Raw genomic sequence first — 19,055 nt, forward strand, 5'->3', positions numbered from 1 at the left:
TTCACTTTCGGTCCCTGGTCCTCTCTTAGCTGGCCAAGCACTGTAATGTTTGGTAACAATGGATGCAGTTGAAAACGATAGTAGCCGCGCTCGCATTAGGTTGCCAATGAAACAACGCGCTATTTACCTGTCATGTCACCACTTGCCACTTTCAATTCTCAACCCACTCTCCGCGTAGCTTCCCTCCCTAAGATTTCAACACTTCCCTGAGACTATATATACCCAATCTCCTCCGTTTCTCTCCACTCACAAAATCCTCTCTTCCATCACTACCGATCATCAGATCAATCATGGCCTCCTTTCTTTCTTCACATTCTCTTCTTCAACTTGTTCTGTTAATCTCTATTATACAATTCAGCTCAGCAGCAAGGACCTTCTCCGTGTCAGATCAAAGCCAAGATCCCTTGTTATTTCAATACCACAATGGCCCTCTTCTTACCGGTGAAATTTCGATCAACTTGATCTGGTATGGCAAGTTCAAGCCATCTCAGCGTGCCATTGTCTCAGATTTTATTGCCTCTGTCTCTTCTAGAAGACCCACAACAGCCCAACCCTCTGTTGCCACGTGGTGGAAAGCTACTGAGAAATATTACAACCTTGTCAAGACGAAGAAAACCTCTCCTCTTCTCCTCTCTGTAGGAGCACAGATTTTAGACGAGAGCTATTCATTGGGGAAATCGCTCTCCAGCAAGCAAATCGTGCAGCTAGCATCGAAGGGTGGTCAAAAGGGTGCAATCAACGTTGTTTTGACATCATCCGATGTTGCTGTTGAAGGGTTTTGCTCTAGTAAATGTGGTACTCATGGTTCCTCTTTGAGTGCTAAAACAATCAACGGTAAGAGATCGAAATTTGCTTACATTTGGGTTGGTAACTCTGAGACTCAATGCCCCGGTCAATGTGCGTGGCCATTCCACCAGCCAATCTATGGACCACAGAACCCTCCATTGGTTGCACCCAACAATGATGTGGGTCTCGATGGTATGGTAATCAATCTGGCTAGTCTTTTGGCTGGGACTGCAACAAACCCATTTGAAAATGGCTATTTCCAGGGTCCGAAGGAGGCTCCTCTTGAGGCCGCATCTGCTTGTCCTGGGGTCTATGGTAAGGGTGCGTATCCTGGTTATGCTGGGGATTTGTTAGTGGACTCTACAACTGGTGCTAGCTATAATGCTCATGGTGTTAATGGAAGGAAATACGTGCTTCCAGCTTTATTTGACCCTTCAACTTCAACTTGTTCCACTTTAATTTGAGAAGGGATAGCATTAGTGTGTATGAGAGTACCGTGGAGCTGTAGGAGAGATTATTCTTTGATTTAATCATTCTTTCATTCAATTATTGAAATCAAATTTTAAGCATATTTGAATTAATTGTTGCCTCTTGAGTATGATGATTCAATACTAAACTGGCTTGTCTCTTCTTCTAATTGAATTTAATTAATTTACCAGAGAAAGCAAAAGGAAAGGGTAGTTTTTTTTTCAATTCAGATTCGTAATCACGAAATTAATATTCATTTCTTATTGTTTATTGTGCTGTATCATCAACAATTAACAAACAAAAATTGCATTTTTCATTCATAATCACTGTTGCACATTGTTTATCAAACCTCAAAATGACATCGTTGGACATAAAAGTAGTTTTTTCCATTTCACTGTAAATGATTAATTAAAAAAACTAAAACTAAAATAGAAAGTTCTTTCACGGTAAATAATCACATTAATGCACTATTTATAAAACTTTTCAATATTGTTTATTAAACTTTCTAACTATACCATTGAAGTGTGAAATGATGTCATTTCAACCAAAATTATAAGTGTTTTTTCTTCTTTTTTTTAAATATATTTTAAGTTTAGTCTCTAGAATTCGAGGTTTATTTGGAATGGGTCCATGAACTTCATTTATATTTCAACTCGGCTTCTAGATATATATTAGTATATTAGCCCATGTCTTATTAATTACAGGTCAGATTAATTTTTTAAATGTTAAAAGTGAGAAATTTTTTTATTATTTTATTAAACTGATCTAATGGCACAATCTTGAAATCTCGCAATTGTATGTCTATCTCTAGTTTCCAACTAAATTACACGGGAGCTAGTCTAAACTAAATTGATTGATTTTATGGGTTCAAATGTAATCTTGATGACCGATAAAAACATAACTTAGCTTTTAACAAAACTCTAAGGTGATAATTTTTAAAAACATTTATTGAGATAATAATATATTGGTTTTGTAAAGTTTAATAGCATGAATTTTTTCTAAAACTATTTTTTTTACAATATAAGAAAAAAATAAATGATAAAAAAGTCAAGTTCAATTAAAAAATTGAAAAAAGACACCCCAACAAACCAATTTTGGATTTTTAATTTCTTTCTTAAACAAAAAAAAATTGAAAAAATTAAAAGACAATTATAGATAAAGATATTTAATATCGCAATATGGATTATTTACTTGGTTCTGTTTAATGATTTTTTTTATTAAAATCAATTTGAAATAGAAATCGACACACACATAAGATTTATTGAACAATATAAAAAGAAAAAAAACATATTATGCAAAGTTGTATTTATTAAAAATAATATAAGAAATAAATTTTTTTATCTCTAAAAATAAATTTAATATATTTAAAATATATAAAAATTATAAAAGAATCATAATAATCTCTTTAAAAAGTAAACATATCCAATATAATTAAAACAAATAATCACTATATATAAAAGGATAAATAAGAAAAAAAATCACAGAGAAGTGAAATACAAACTTAAAAATTATATTTAAAAATATAAAAAAGTTCTAATCTAAAAATAATGAAAAAAAAATGAGGTCAGGCCAACCCGAGCCAGCAAAGTAGACATATAATCTAGATATTAAAGGGTGAGCTAGTCTGAATTAACCTGACAAGCTCGTGTTCTAGGTCATGATGTCAGGAAAAGTTGATAGAAAAAATACTGAAAAAACTACAAAGCCATTTTCTTTTTTTTTAAAAAAACAATATTGAATGGCGATATAAAAAAAAGACAAAAAAAGATATCAACCCTTGAGCTAGGTCATCAGACTTGAAGCACCACTATACATGACATAATCATAAAGCTCAATCCCTAGAAATTGAAATGTTGAAGTATGAAACAAAAACAATTACAAACAAGAAATCCAAAATTAAAAATAGTAATTAAAAGAATGAAGGTTAAAACCAAAATAAAAAATAAATTAAAAGAATAAAGGATGACATAATGCATTTTTTTAATAGACAATGCGTCGTGGGCTGCAATAGTCGACGCGTCATCTATGATCCCAAAATCCAGCTATTATGGTGACTGGAAAAACAGAGTTCATGGGTTTTTTTCATCCAAAAACCTATTCTCAACTCGTTTTTTTTTACCTAAAACACAGAAAAAACAGTAAGAAATTTGTTAAACTAAATCATGGCCTTCAAAAACACAAAAAAAACTAGCCCCAAACCCGAAATCAAAGGTCTTCTCAAGCATAAATATGCTTTTTAGGTCTTTTCAAGGTAAAAAAAAACACTTAATCTTAATCCCCATCGTTATGTAGAACCTCTTGACACAAAAATTGTATGTTTTGGTGACCTAAACCTTCACCAATGACATTTTTCTCTCTATAAGCCATAGTCTAGCGACCACTTCTCTCTCCTCCACCTAAAAAAGGACGGAAGGGGAGGAAAATGAAGTTTGGTTTCAAAATATATTTTTAAAAAATTATAGGGACTGGAGACCTAATTGCTTAAATAGATGAGGGGTGAAAATGAAGTTTCAAACAAATTGCATATTTGCCACCAATTTTACTCGTTTTTGTCATTTCAATTATCTTTTCTTTTAATTCAACCATCACAAAAACAAAACAAAAAAGCAATTGGGCTCTAATCCACTTTAGAGCTCTATTTAGTGGTTTGTAATTGATCACAAGCCTAGGTGTGCCTCTTTCTATTTCAAAATTTTTAGTGACATAAAATGCAACACACAACCAAGGTGATTTGGACTTCTAGATCAGACCTTTAAACTCTAAATCTTGAATTTTGAGTCTACAATATTGTTCTAATTCAATATTCATTTGGATTGGTCTTGTTTTTATAGATATTTGATTTTTAGAAAAGTTATCTTCGTAAGGAACATCAACAACATGTTTTCTTTTCAAAAAAGCATATGGCAGAAAAGTCAAATTGTCTTTCCATCGACACTAAACTAGTTCCAGGTTTTCAGATAAATCTTCCTCATCTGGTATTATAGATCTAGGAAGAATCTCTAAAATCTCTTATGTCATAAATATACCATACCATATAAATCCACCTAGAAAATCAACCTCTAATATTTCAAATACATGCTTCTAAAAAGTAGAGTACACTACAAATATACTTAAACCTTTATATATAAACCCCGAATAGCAATCCCCTCCAACCTTTTATGCAGTCACAAAAAAAATATCAAAAATTAGCTGAATGTTTTAACTTCAGGAAAAGAATTTGTTATTGACAAGATTTATTTCAAAAATGATTTTTATGGAGCCCATAACTCTGATAAGAAATTTTGTTTTTTCAAAACTTTTTTACAAGACACGAGATACAAAAATGTTTGTATGAGTTCATCACATTACATAAAATTCAAATCTTATTTTTTGATTCGTTTGAAATGTATTATGCATCCGAACATCATATTGCATATCATTTCACATCTACAAAGCATGCATATCCCATAACATCTAGAAATAAAACTCTTGTTTAGGAACTTGTTAGTGGTCCTTCAGTTGAGTATGAACATCCACAAACCTCAAAATCAATACAAAGACCAGACAGTTAAAGTTACTCCTTATAAAATTCCCGGTGAAGACATTATTACCAATACCAACTTTAACACTTTAAGAAAACAATTAACCCTGATTGTTATTGACACCCCTCAAGTCAGTAACAATCCTTCAACCTCTACAAGCCAAATTAACACCATTCAAAATAACCAAAGAGCTCATATTCAAACTTTTGATGAACATGTCTTCAGAGAATAAACTCCTAAGATTGATAAACGCGTTTGTAAAAGAACAATCGATTTGGGCTTGTTTTATTCTGATTTTCCAATTGTGATGGAAGAATATAGTGATGCAAGTTGGATGACTAGTTCAAGTGATAATAAGTCCACATCAGGATGGAATTTCTCACTTGGAGGAGGTGCAATATCTTAAGCATCTAAGAAACAAACATGCATCTCTCATTCTACCATGGAATCAGAATTTATTGTTATGGCTATTGTAGGTAAAGAAGCAGAATGGCTAAGAAATATTTTGTTTGATATTAAGTTGTGGCCACAACCTATGTCAACTATTTTTTTATACTACGATAGTGAAGCAACTATGTCTCGAGCTTATAGTAACATTTACAATGGTAAGTCAAGACGTATAAGCATTCGGCATGGATATATTCGAGAGTTGATTACAAATGGTGTAATCATCATTATCTATGTGAAGTTTGTGAATAATTTAGCGGATTCGATCATAAAAGGACTATCTAGAGACATAGTACGGAAAACAACTAATAGAATGGGGTTGAAGCCCATTATTAAAGATACCTGTAATGTTTTGAATATAAAGAGATAGGAAAAGGCTATAGAGCCCTTGGTGGTTTAGAAGTAGGTATAATTAAATGAAGGGTATTGTAGTAATTGTATAAATACATAATATATATAAATAGAAGAAAAAAAAAAGAAGAGACCTGTAAAATTTTGAGAGAGAACCGCAGGAGTGAAGTGAGAAAGAGGAAGAAGAGAAAAGAGGGGAAAATAAGGGAAGAAGGAAAGGAGTTGGAGGAAATAAGTAAAAAGGGGTAAGATTATGCTTTAATGTGTATAATATGTTTTCTTTAGCTTTAATTTCAGTTTTGATGAATGTTAGGGTTTTGAAAATTTGTGTTTTGGGTTAATTGATGAATTAATTTGAATGTTATAGAGTTAATTGTTGTGGGTATTTGATTATTTGGATGATTTTGAGAGATTGTAGATGAAAATGATGATTTTGAGTTATGATTTTGTTTGAATGGTGAAATTGTGTTAGGAATTTGGAGAGAACAGTAGGTTTCTGTTAAAAATTCTGAGTTGGAGGTTGAAGATGACAAAATTTCGGTTTGGTCCCTCAATTTTGGAAAATTACAGTTTAGTCCCCAAACTTTGGAAAATTTGCAGAATGGTCCCTGGATCCTATTCCGAGATTCTGAACAGAATAACATATGAATTATGGACAGAATTACTGTATAGATAAGAGAATTTAACACTTTCAATTTGGTCCTCCAATTTGACAAAATTACAATTTGATCCTAAAAATTTGGTAAAATTCCAGAATGGTCCCTGGAGTATAATGAGATGATCTGGACAGAAATGAGGATGAATTATGGACATCATTTCAGTATATTCATGGATTTATGATAAATTTTAGTTTGGTCCTCCAATTTGACAAAAGTTGCAATTTAACCCTTAAGAATATGATAAATTATAGATTAGTCCCTAGCTGTAATATTAATTTTTTCAGATTATTTTGATGAATAATTGAGGGTTATTTAGTGAATTATTACCAATTTTATTAATTGTTTTATTATGGATTAGATTTCGGGAAAACCGTTAAATGTTGGGTTTTTAGGAAAGATAACTAGTTAGTTCAAAAATATATAGGGTTATGGAATACACCCTTAGATAAGTGTATTAAATAGGTTATATATATATTCTTTTGAGTCATTCTTAAATATGTCTCCTTTATATTCAGATAATCCTGATATTCTACCGGCGGGACATCAGTAGGATTTTCTTCGATATCAGCTTTGAGTTTTGTTGCTTTCGAGTCAGGTGAGTCGATAATTTTCCATATGCATGAGAAATATTATAAATATTTGATTTGCTAATATGAATTGGATCATGCTTCTTGATAATATATATGTTAATTATTATCCTTGTTTTGATAAAGCATGATCAATTGTTGAATCTGAATTCTTGATATGAACCAGTATATATTTTGAATTGAATTCTGAATTGATAGCTCCTCATTTGATTGATGTCATGAGTTGAGCCTTGAGATATGAATATGTCTGTTTGATTATGATTATGAACCTATGGTATGTCAGTCAGAATACCCATGCTAACAGGGTAGTGTTAGTCTTTGTGCACATCGTATCTGAACCCTAGTTGGTCGGGAGAGTCACCAACCTGTGTGGACTGATCATCCCACAGTACGGAGCCTCATGCGAGTTTTACCATATGATCTTCTTGTTATGGCCTATTTGAGAAACCTTCCTATAAGAACCTAAAGCCATACTTGTATATATATTTCTCATTGTTGTATTACCCCGTGTGTGTATATTGAACGTTATCTACTCACTGAGTTGTTGAACTCACCATCTCATTATTTATCCTTTTCAGGCTTATAGCTTGATAGCAAGTCATTTTGTTGGACCTTCAGAACCTGCTCTTTTGGTAGTAATTTGTACCTTCCTTTATGTCTAGTTAGTGCTCCAAAACTCTGAACTTTTATAAACTTTTGTATTAAGACAATTCAATTATATTATAAAGTTGATTTTGTTATTAATGCTGCGTTGAACTCTAATTGAGTTAGGATAAGTTTGTGTGTAAGTTTGGGTTCGCATAGGTATGGAACCTTGGAGGGGAACCTTGCCTATGTGCCGGTCATGGATCCGGGACTCGGGTCGTGACAAACGTGGAATCAGAGCTTTAGGTTAAAGAAATAATAATATAATTAGATTCGTAATAAATGGAGCATTAGGATCCGTGTTGTCTTGTTTGTTGTCTTTGAAATTCTGAATTCTCATTAAGCATGTCTTCTTCCTTGTGATAGATATGCTTTCCTATAATTCTGTGATAACTATTATGCTATTGTTCTAGCATGACTTAAGTGCTCTCATTTTTATTTTAGGAAATGCCGAGGAATAGACGAATAGCTGATACTGTTAGAGTAGAGGATGATCAGGATGATGTCCCTATTGTGAGGTTGAGAACTACAAGGCAAGGAAGGAGGCGCGGTGCACCCGGGCCTCAACATGTTGAGGAGGTACCTCCACCAGTGGAGGAAGAGCCTCAGGAGATAGAAGAGGAAGATATGGTTGATGAAACAGATGTGGGGGTAGTTGACCCTGAACCTGTTACAGAGTTTCAGCAACTTACCCAGGTTGTGCGGACCTGGATAGAGTTTTCTATGGAGAGAGATAGAAGGAGGGATAGAGATGTACCCTCGACATCCCACACTGTTCAGGGAGTTAATGTGTCGTTGAATGACTTCATGAAGTTGGCACCTCCTATTTTTACTGGGATGGACAGTTCAGAGGATCCTCAGAGGTTCCTAGATGATATTTGGCGACGGTGTGAAGCTTTGGGATGTACAGACCACCGAGCTGTGAGTTTGGCATCGTTCAGGTTGGAAGGAGATGTGACAATCTCTTGGTTTGAGTCTAGGAAAAGAGCAAAACCAGTAGAGGCTCAGTGGACATGGAAGGAGTTTTGCTCCATGTTCTTAGACAGGTTTCTCCCTCAGAGCGTCAGGGATGCTCGACTTTATGAGTTTGAGAGGCTATCTCAGGGGAGCATGACAGTGGATGAGTATGATCTGAAGTTTACTCAGCTGTCTAGGTATGCAAAGCATCTTCTACCCACTGAGGAGTGGAGGGTGAAGAGGTTTATTAGAGGACTCAAATCCTCTATGTATATGGTGATGGTGTTACAGGTGTTTCCATCATACTCCTTAGCTGTTGATAGCGCCAGGTTGATAGAGGCGCGAGAATTAGAGGACATGACAGTAGGCCAACCTAAAAGGCCTAGAGAAGAGGGTCAGTCTTTTAGGCAACAGGGATTAAGTACAGGTCCGTCTAGGGGACGAAGTGGCCGTCAGGGCTCATGGGTTCAGAGGAGGTTTAGACAGAGACCGTCAGTTAGTGGCTCAGGCGGTCAGAGTGGCAGTAATGGTACTCAGAGTTTAGTTCAGACTGCACCTCATAGTTCATTTGTTTCACCTGGTGATAGTTCTTCATGTCAGCACTGTGGAGGAGGTCATACTAGTACAAAGTGCTATAGAAGGACTTGGGCTTGTTTTAGTTGTGGCCAGATAGGTTATAAGATCAGAGAGTGCCCGAGGAGACAGTTGTCAGCTTCGGGGTTATCTGCTTCAGTCCAGCATTCTATTCAGGCACCATCGACGAGCCAGTCTGTGGCTCATGGGGGTAGAGGTTTTGGTGGCCGTGATCAGAGAGGCCGGGGTGCAGGTGATAGAGGTCAGATACAACAGGGTCAGGGGCATGCCAGAGTTTTTGCCTTGACTCAGCAGGATGCTCAGGCATCCAACACAGTTGTTTCAGGTATTCTTCCTGTTTGCTCTTTTGAAGCAAAAGTTTTGTTTGATACGGGTGCAACCCATTCATTTGTGTCTCCATATTTTGCCATGAGGTTAGATAAACAACCAACCTTGTTAAAATCCCCGATTTCAGTCTCCACTCCCTTAGATGAATTAATATTAGTGAAGTATGTGTATCTGGATTGTGAAATAGAGATTGGAGATAAGATCTTTATGGGAGACTTAAATGTCTTAGATATGGTTGATTTTGATGTGATTTTGAGAATGGATTGGTTGGCAAAGCATAGGGCTTCAGTAAATTGTTGGGGTAAGAAAATAATATTTGATCTAGATGAAGAAGTTGGGTTGGTATTTCAAGGAGATAAGATTGGGTCTCCATCAATTATGTTGTCGGCTATCTCGAGGAAAATGGCTAGAAAAGGGATACAGTGCTACCTAGCATATATAGTGGATGTAGAGAAAGAAGTTCCCCAATTAGACCAAGTCCCTATAGTTAGGGAGTTTATTGATGTCTTTCCTGATGACTTACCTGGATTGCCTCCGTATAGAGAGATTGAGTTTTGTATTGATTTGGTTCCAGGTACTGAACCGATATCAATGGCACCATATAGAATGGCACCAGCAGAATTGAGGGATCTAAAGGAGCAACTGCAGGATTTGTTGGATAAAAAGTTTATCCGACCAAGTGTGTCCCCTTGGGGAGCCCCGGTGTTGTTTGTGAAGAAGAAAGATGGGTCATTGAGGTTGTGTATAAATTATAGGCAACTGAATCGGGTGACAGTTCGAAATAGATACCCACTCCCTCGCATAGATGATTTGTTTGACCAATTGCAGGGAGCTCAATTCTTTTCTAAGATCGATCTTCGATCTGGGTATCATCAGTTGAGGATAAGAGATGAGGACATTTCAAAGACAGCTTTCAGAACTCGGTATGGTCATTATGAGTTCTTAGTGATGTCTTTTGGGTTGACGAATGCACCAACAGCTTTTATGGATTTGATGAATAGAGTGTTTGGCCAGTTTATTGATCGATTTGTGATAGTTTTTATTGATGATATTTTGGTGTATTCGAGGTCTAGGGAGGAGCATGAGCAACACTTGAGAATGGTGCTTCAAACTTTGCGAGATCATCAGTTGTATGGCAAGTTCTCAAAGAGTGAGTTTTGGTTGGAGAGTGTAGCATTTCTTGGGCATGTAGTGTCAAGGAATGGGATTGAGGTTGATCCTCAAAAGATTGAGGCAGTTAAGCAGTGGCTTAGGCCTACTTCGGCGACAGAGATAAGAAGTTTCTTAGGGTTGGCCGGCTATTATCGGAGGTTTGTGGAGAACTTTTCTCGGATTTCTGCACCATTGACTAAGTTAACGTAAAAAATGTTAAGTTTCAGTGGTCTGAAGCTTGTGAGAAAAGTTTCTTAGAGTTGAAAGAGAGATTGACTACAGCGCCTATTTTGGCAGTACCATCAGGTTCTGGTGGTTACACAGTGTATTGTGATGCTTCGAGAGTGGGGTTAGGATGTGTTCTAATGCAGCATGGCAAGGTTATTGCCTATGCTTCACGACAGCTGAAGAAGCATGAACAGAACTATCCTACACATGATTTAGAGATGGCGGCTGTAATTTTTGCCTTGAAGATTTGGAGGCACTACTTATATGGTGAAACTTGCGAGATCTTCACAGATCACAAGAGTTTGAAATACATCTTTCAGCAGAGGGATCTAAACTTGAGACAGAGGAGATGGATGGAACTGCTGAAGGATTATGATTGTACCATACATTACCACCCGGGTAAGGCAAATGTAGTTGTCGATGCTTTGAGTAGAAAATCATCAGGGAGCTTAGCTCATATTCAGGAGGTACGAAGACCTCTGATTAGGGAGCTGCATGAGTTAGTGGATGAAGGAGTCAGATTTGATCTTAGTGAAGCTGGAGCAATGATTGCTCATTTTCAGGTTAAGTCAGATTTGTTTGATAAGATAAAAGCAGCTCAGAAGAAAGATGATTCACTACTCAGGATTAGAAATGAGGTTGAGCAGGGTAAAGCTGCAGGTTTTGTGATAGGTGATGATGATGTGCTGAGATATAGGGATAGGCTTTGTGTACCTGATGTAGATGATCTGAGGAGAGAATTGATGGTAGAGGCACATCAGACAGTTTACACAATGCATCCAGGTTCCACCAAGATGTATAAAGACCTTAAGGTGTGTTATTGGTGGAATAGGATGAAGGCTGATGTAGCAGATTTTGTTTCTAGGTGTTTGACCTATCAGAGGGTAAAGGGTGAACACCAGAAACCTCCTGGATTGTTGCAACCATTGTTGATTCCAGAATGGAAGTGGGAAAGGATCACAATGGACTTTGTGACAGGATTACCTAGGAGTCAGGAGGGTTATGATTCAATATGGGTGATTGTTGACAGGTTGACAAAATCAGCCAATTTTCTGCCAGTTAAGATTACTTATGGATATGCAAAGTTGGCGGAATTGTTTATTAGTGAGATTGTACGGTTGCATGGAGTGCCAATCTCAATAGTGTCTGATAGAGGTCCACAGTTTACATCGCGGTTTTGGGTGAAATTCCAAGAAGCTATGGGTACTAAAGTGCAGTTGAGTACAACTTTTCACCCTCAGACAGATGGTCAATCTGAAAGGACTATTCAGATCTTGGAGGATATACTAAGGGCTTGTGTCATGGATTTTGGAGTTGGTTGGAGTAAGTTCCTACCATTAGTGGAATTTGCTTACAACAACAGTTATCAGGCTAGCATAGAGATGGCACCTTATGAGGCTTTGTATGGTTGGAAGTGTAGATCACCGGTTTGTTGGTTTGAGGTTGGTGAGAAGAGGCTAATGGGACCGGAGATGATTCAGATTACCTCAGAGAAGATAGAGGTAATTAGAAAGAAGCTTCAAACAGCTCAGAGTAGACAGAAAAGTTACGCGGATAGAAGAAGGCGTGACTTAGAGTTTTCAGTGGGTGATTGTGTGTTCTTAAAAGTATCATCGACAAAAGGAGTATTCAGGTTTGGGAAGAAAGACAAGTTGAGTCCTCGATTCATTGGACCGTATGAGATTCTGGAGAGAGTTGGGGCGGTTGCTTATAGGTTAGCATTACCACCAAACTTGTCTGCTATTCATCCGGTATTTCATGTTTCCATGCTAAGGAAGTATATGTCAGATCCATCGCATGTATTAGAGGTTTATCCCATTGAATTAAGGGATGATATGGTTTATGAGGTGCAACCAGAAGCTATAGTCGACCGACAAGTGAGGAAGCTTAGGTCGAAGGATATAGCTTCAGTGAAGGTGAAATGGAAAGGTCATTCATGTGAGGAAGCGACTGGGAGCTCGAGGATAAGATGCGTGAGGAGTATCCTCATCTTTTCAATAATCTCGGTAAGTATTCAATCTTTTCTATTAAGTTTCGAGGACGAAACTTTTATAAGGTGGGGAGATTGTAATGTTTTAAATATAAAGAGATAGGAAAAGGCTATAGAGCCCTTGGTGGTTTAGAAGTAGGTATAATTAAATGAAGGGTATTGTAGTAATTGTATAAATACATAATATATATAAATAGAAGAAAAAAAAAAGAAGAGACCTGTAAAATTTTGAGAGAGAACCGCAGGAGTGAAGTGAGAAAGAGGAAGAAGAGAAAAGAGGGGAAAATAAGGGAAGAAGGAAAGGAGTTGGAGGAAATAAGTAAAAAGGGGTAAGATTATGCTTTAATGTGTATAATATGTTTTCTTTAGCTTTAATTTCAGTTTTGATGAATGTTAGGGTTTTGAAAATTTGTGTTTTGGGTTAATTGATGAATTAATTTGAATGTTATAGAGTTAATTGTTGTGGGTATTTGATTATTTGGATGATTTTGAGAGATTGTAGATGAAAATGATGATTTTGAGTTATGATTTTGTTTGAATGGTGAAATTGTGTTAGGAATTTGGAGAGAACAGTAGGTTTCTGTTAAAAATTCTGAGTTGGAGGTTGAAGATGACAAAATTTCGGTTTGGTCCCTCAATTTTGGAAAATTACAGTTTAGTCCCCAAACTTTGGAAAATTTGCAGAATGGTCCCTGGATCCTATTCCGAGATTCTGAACAGAATAACATATGAATTATGGACAGAATTACTGTATAGATAAGAGAATTTAACACTTTCAATTTGGTCCTCCAATTTGACAAAATTACAATTTGATCCTAAAAATTTGGTAAAATTCCAGAATGGTCCCTGGAGTATAATGAGATGATCTGGACAGAAATGAGGATGAATTATGGACATCATTTCAGTATATTCATGGATTTATGATAAATTTTAGTTTGGTCCTCCAATTTGACAAAAGTTGCAATTTAACCCTTAAGAATATGATAAATTATAGATTAGTCCCTAGCTGTAATATTAATTTTTTCAGATTATTTTGATGAATAATTGAGGGTTATTTAGTGAATTATTACCAATTTTATTAATTGTTTTATTATGGATTAGATTTCGGGAAAACCGTTAAATGTTGGGTTTTTAGGAAAGATAACTAGTTAGTTCAAAAATATATAGAGTTATGGAATACACCCTTAGATAAGTGTATTAAATAGGTTATATATATATTCTTTTGAGTCATTCTTAAATATGTCTCCTTTATATTCAGATAATCCTGATATTCTACCGGCGGGACATCAGTAGGATTTTCTTCGATATCAGCTTTGAGTTTTGTTGCTTTCGAGTCAGGTGAGTCGATAATTTTCCATATGCATGAGAAATATTATAAATATTTGATTTGCTAATATGAATTGGATCATGCTTCTTGATAATATATATGTTAATTATTATCCTTGTTTTGATAAAGCATGATCAATTGTTGAATCTGAATTCTTGATATGAACCAGTATATATTTTGAATTGAATTCTGAATTGATAGCTCCTCATTTGATTGATGTCATGAGTTGAGCCTTGAGATATGAATATGTCTGTTTGATTATGATTATGAACCTATGGTATGTCAGTCAGAATACCCATGCTAACAGGGTAGTGTTAGTCTTTGTGCACATCGTATCTGAACCCTAGTTGGTCGGGAGAGTCACCAACCTGTGTGGACTGATCATCCCACAGTACGGAGCCTCATGCGAGTTTTACCATATGATCTTCTTGTTATGGCCTATTTGAGAAACCTTCCTATAAGAACCTAAAGCCATACTTGTATATATATTTCTCATTGTTGTATTACCCCGTGTGTGTATATTGAACGTTATCTACTCACTGAGTTGTTGAACTCACCATCTCATTATTTATCCTTTTCAGGCTTATAGCTTGATAGCAAGTCATTTTGTTGGACCTTCAGAACCTGCTCTTTTGGTAGTAATTTGTACCTTCCTTTATGTCTAGTTAGTGCTCCAAAACTCTGAACTTTTATAAACTTTTGTATTAAGACAATTCAATTATATTATAAAGTTGATTTTGTTATTAATGCTGCGTTGAACTCTAATTGAGTTAGGATAAGTTTGTGTGTAAGTTTGGGTTCGCATAGGTATGGAACCTTGGAGGGGAACCTTGTCTATGTGCCGGTCATGGATCCGGGACTCGGGTCGTGACAATACCAGTAATAGGAACCCAACTTCGGATCAGCAAGAAGCTTATCTCTAAGTTTAACGGGTAATAACAAGTTACTGTTTTGTATCCGTTGGACATTGATAATTAATTTGAGTCTCTATTCTGATAATATTCAGTGTGTTCTATTATGTAAAAAAGGATTAGCGTAAGCTCTTAATAGAATTTAAAATTCGTTTTAATGTGATAGAGACATGTATGATTTCACCTATATGAATATAAAAGTGGTGTCACTTTTTACAAGAGTTAGGGTTTTCTCTTGTAAATATTCATGAAAAAATAAGATTTTAGCACATGGCCATAATAGTGCTAAATAGTTGTAGATCTCTTTAAGAGTTTGGATAGTATTATGTGTGTAGTATTTTTTATTCTACAACAAAAGTTTTGGTTCAATCTGCAGACACCAATAACTTTAGTAGGATTCAAGTTATAACACTAATTGAAGGTTGAAATTGCAAAATACCTTATTGTAAGCATAATTCTATCAAGTGAAAAAACCTTCATTACAAAATAGTTGGGGATTGTTGGTGTAGTTTGTACGTAAATGAATAAAGAAAGAAAAGATGTTTATTCCACATTTGAAAGAAACACTCCCTTCTAATGTTTCTAAGTGTGGGTTTCTATTGTGTAATAAATTAAGTTATGGTGGACAGACTCTTATATTTGGCTTCCTAATACTATTATATGGATATTTATAATATCAAATGATAGCATTTGAAACTTGAAATTTAATATGAACAATTATATTGTTTCATGAATAGTCATATTATTTCATGAATAGTTATACTGTTTGATGAACAGTCATATTATTTCATCAACAATAATATTGTTTGATAAACAATCATAGTGTTTCATCAATAGTCATATTGTTTCATCGTTAAAAATAGTGTTTTCATGCCTTTAAACCAAATCCATTTTTGTTTTCATCCTAAATATTTTTAACACACATTACTAATATAAATATAAAAGAATTTCATATATATCAAGAGAGATATTTTTTAGGCGATTAGAATAGCCACTAGTCAAACCTATTAACCAAGCAATGGAAAACCTAATTTTTTTGTGAGGTTTTTTCACGGCGTCATGAGTGGGGCTGTCTACAAAAAGTTATCTCATTCACTTTCGGTCCCTGGTCCTCTTAGCTGGCCAAGCACTGTAATGTTAACAATAGATGCAGTTGAAAACGAGAGTAGCCGCGCGCGCATTAGGTTACCAATGAAACAACGCGCTATTTACCTGTCATGTCACCACTTGCAAACTTTCAATTCTCAACCCACTCTCCGCGTAGCTTCCCTCCCTAAGATTTCAACACTTCCCTGAGACTATATATACCCAATCTCCTCCTCCGTTTCTCTCCACTCACAAAATCCTCTCTTCCATCACTACCGATCATCAGATCAATCATGGCCTCCTTTCTTTCTTCACATTCTCTTCTTCAACTTGTTCTGTTAATCTCTATTATACAATTCAGCTCAGCAGCAAGGACCTTCTCCGTGTCAGATCAAAGCCAAGATCCCTTGTTATTTCAATACCACAATGGCCCTCTTCTTACCGGTGAAATTTCGATCAACTTGATCTGGTATGGCAAGTTCAAGCCATCTCAGCGTGCCATTGTCTCAGATTTTATTGCCTCTGTCTCTTCTAGAAGACCCACAACAGCCCAACCCTCTGTTGCCACGTGGTGGAAAGCTACTGAGAAATATTACAACCTTGTCAAGACGAAGAAAACCTCTCCTCTTCTCCTCTCTGTAGGAGCACAGATTTTAGACGAGAGCTATTCATTGGGGAAATCGCTCTCCAGCAAGCAAATCGTGCAGCTAGCATCGAAGGGTAGTCAAAAGGGTGCAATCAACGTTGTTTTGACATCATCCGATGTTGCTGTTGAAGGGTTTTGCTCTAGTAAATGTGGTACTCATGGGTCCTCTTTGAGTGCTAAAACAATCAACGGTAAGAGATCGAAATTTGCTTACATTTGGGTTGGTAACTCTGAGACTCAATGCCCCGGTCAATGTGCGTGGCCATTCCACCAGCCAATCTATGGACCACAGAACCCTCCATTGGTTGCACCCAACAATGATGTGGGTCTCGATGGTATGGTAATCAATCTGGCTAGTCTTTTGGCTGGGACGGCAACAAACCCATTTGAAAATGGCTATTTCCAGGGTCCAAAGGAGGCTCCTCTTGAGGCCGCATCTGCTTGTCCTGGGGTCTATGGTAAGGGTGCGTATCCTGGTTATGCTGGGGATTTGTTAGTGGACTCTACAACTGGTGCTAGCTATAATGCTCATGGTGTTAATGGAAGGAAATACGTGCTTCCAGCTTTATTTGACCCTTCAACTTCAACTTGTTCCACTTTAATTTGAGAAGGGATAGCCTTAGTGTATGTATGAGAGTAAACGTGGAGCTGCAAGAGAGATTATTCTTTTATTCAATCATTCTTTCATTCAATTATTGAAATCAAATTTTAAGCATATTTGAATTAATTGTTGCCTCTTGAATATAATGATATAATTACTCCTTACAAAGCTATACATGACTGCATTACTTCAAAAATTAATGATGTTAAACTTACTTTTCATGTCCTAAAAAAATAAAAAAATTAGAAACCTTAATCTAATCAAAACATGTTTTATACATAAATATCAGATTAATACATTGATCCATAAAAAACAATTTCATTTACATCATTTGTAAAAAGATGTTTTTTACAAAGAATTGTACAACAATTACAGAATTCTATTTTACAAAAATGAATTTTAGATTTTCGAAACAAAATCGAACATGAAATTCGTTTTGATTTGCCAAATGCTTTTTAAAAAAGAAAAAAAACATGTTGTTGATGTTTCCTATGAAGATAACTTTTCTGAAAATCAAATACCTACAAAAAAAAGACCTTTCCAAATAAATGCTGAATTAGAACAATATTGTAGACTCGAAATTGAAAATCAATTTGAAATAGAAATCGATACACACATAAGATTGATTGAATAAGATAAAAAAATAAAACATATTATGCAAGACTACATATATTAAAAATATTATAAGAAATAAATATTTTTTATTTCTAAAATTAAATTTAATGTATATAAATTATAAAAATTATTTAGCATACATTCAAGCATTCAATTACAAGGCAGAAAAATTTACTTACAAATAAACTTCAATTACATAATAAATCTGTATATTAATTAATGTAACAACCTTAAGTAATAAATTATTGTTCAAATAGATATTTAATAGCTGGTTAAAAAAAATATTTGTGACATGTTTGCATGAAGACTTTGTTTCTAGTCTAATAGTATTGACAAAGCATACGATTATATTTTTGTTTGAATAGAAAAGTATTTTAGATTATTATCATAATTAAATTATTTTTTGATATTTTTAAATCGTTTTGATGTGATAATATAAAAAATAAATTTTAAAAAATAAAAATAAAATATATTATTTTAATATATTTATAAATGAATACCATTTTAAAAAACAAACATGAAGACATTTCTAAACAGCTGAAAAAAAAATTATAGTATATTTTTTTATTAACATCAATATTTAAACCAACTTATACATATAATTCCTGAAATTAATATTTATTTAAACCTCCGGTGGCTTACTGAACACGAACTTACTGTTTCTAGACTATTTGTCCATAGGCAATAAAAGGGACTGCTGAGCCGTGTTGGCATCTTAAGTGAGCTAGCGACGCTCTTTTGACTATCCTTGCCCTTTTCACGCAATCCCTCCTCCCACCTACTTAATTATATCCAGCTAGCATCCTCTAAATTTAATCCTCAGTCGCTACTGGTTTTGTTTTACCTTTTTCCACTTAACTGGTTTCGGCTTTGCTTGAATTAAAAATAACAATATTGCTGGCTCCATTATTATTTATTTTTTAATTAAAACTATGTACTGGTTTCAGTTTGCACTCACCTGATGTGTCAATGCCTATCCCCTAGGGCTAGGCTCCCCCTCATGTATTAAGAGAGAAATAAGTTTAGTTTACGCTTTTTTTTCTATATTATTATCACCACGTATTTAAAAAAGACAGGTAAATAAATATTTTGAAAAGGTTAGTTTTAATTTTTAATTCATATGAATTAGTTTCTTATTTATTTTTGCATCATTTTAG

General features: G+C 35.1%; 2 protein-coding genes and 2 long non-coding RNA genes across 4 annotated transcripts; all 4 read left to right on the forward strand.

Annotated features, from left to right (window-relative positions):
- Positions 1–224: 224 nt before the first annotated feature.
- On the forward strand, positions 225–1,367 carry LOC133693679 (protein PHOSPHATE-INDUCED 1-like). Its single transcript, XM_062114945.1, has one exon. It carries the CDS (start codon positions 291–293, stop codon positions 1,248–1,250), a length of 960 nt encoding a protein of 319 aa, XP_061970929.1. The 5' UTR covers positions 225–290; the 3' UTR covers positions 1,251–1,367.
- A 4,269-nt stretch (positions 1,368–5,636) lies between these two features.
- Positions 5,637–7,563, forward strand: LOC133693381 (uncharacterized). Its single transcript, XR_009842118.1, has 3 exons — positions 5,637–5,818; positions 6,748–6,827; positions 7,398–7,563. It is a non-coding gene; the product is annotated as an uncharacterized LOC133693381 (long non-coding RNA).
- Positions 7,564–12,749: 5,186 nt separating this feature from the next.
- Positions 12,750–14,786, forward strand: LOC133694407 (uncharacterized). The gene is made up of 3 exons (XR_009842282.1): positions 12,750–13,041; positions 13,971–14,050; positions 14,621–14,786. It is a non-coding gene; the product is annotated as an uncharacterized LOC133694407 (long non-coding RNA).
- A 1,474-nt stretch (positions 14,787–16,260) lies between these two features.
- On the forward strand, positions 16,261–17,409 carry LOC133693752 (protein PHOSPHATE-INDUCED 1-like). Its single transcript, XM_062115039.1, has one exon. The coding sequence runs from the start codon at positions 16,330–16,332 to the stop codon at positions 17,287–17,289; it is 960 nt and encodes a 319-aa protein (XP_061971023.1). The 5' UTR covers positions 16,261–16,329; the 3' UTR covers positions 17,290–17,409.
- The last annotated feature ends 1,646 nt before the right edge of the window (positions 17,410–19,055 follow it).

Source organism: Populus nigra, chromosome 5 (assembly GCF_951802175.1).
Source record: "Populus nigra chromosome 5, ddPopNigr1.1, whole genome shotgun sequence".
Classification (NCBI taxonomy): domain Eukaryota; kingdom Viridiplantae; phylum Streptophyta; class Magnoliopsida; order Malpighiales; family Salicaceae; genus Populus; species Populus nigra.

Bases quoted from the DNA above. Each gene is read 5' to 3' on its own strand.
- LOC133693679 (XM_062114945.1), top strand. From the start codon at position 291: ATGGCCTCCTTTCTTTCTTCACATTCTCTTCTTCAACTTGTTCTGTTA.
- LOC133693752 (XM_062115039.1), top strand. From the start codon at position 16,330: ATGGCCTCCTTTCTTTCTTCACATTCTCTTCTTCAACTTGTTCTGTTA.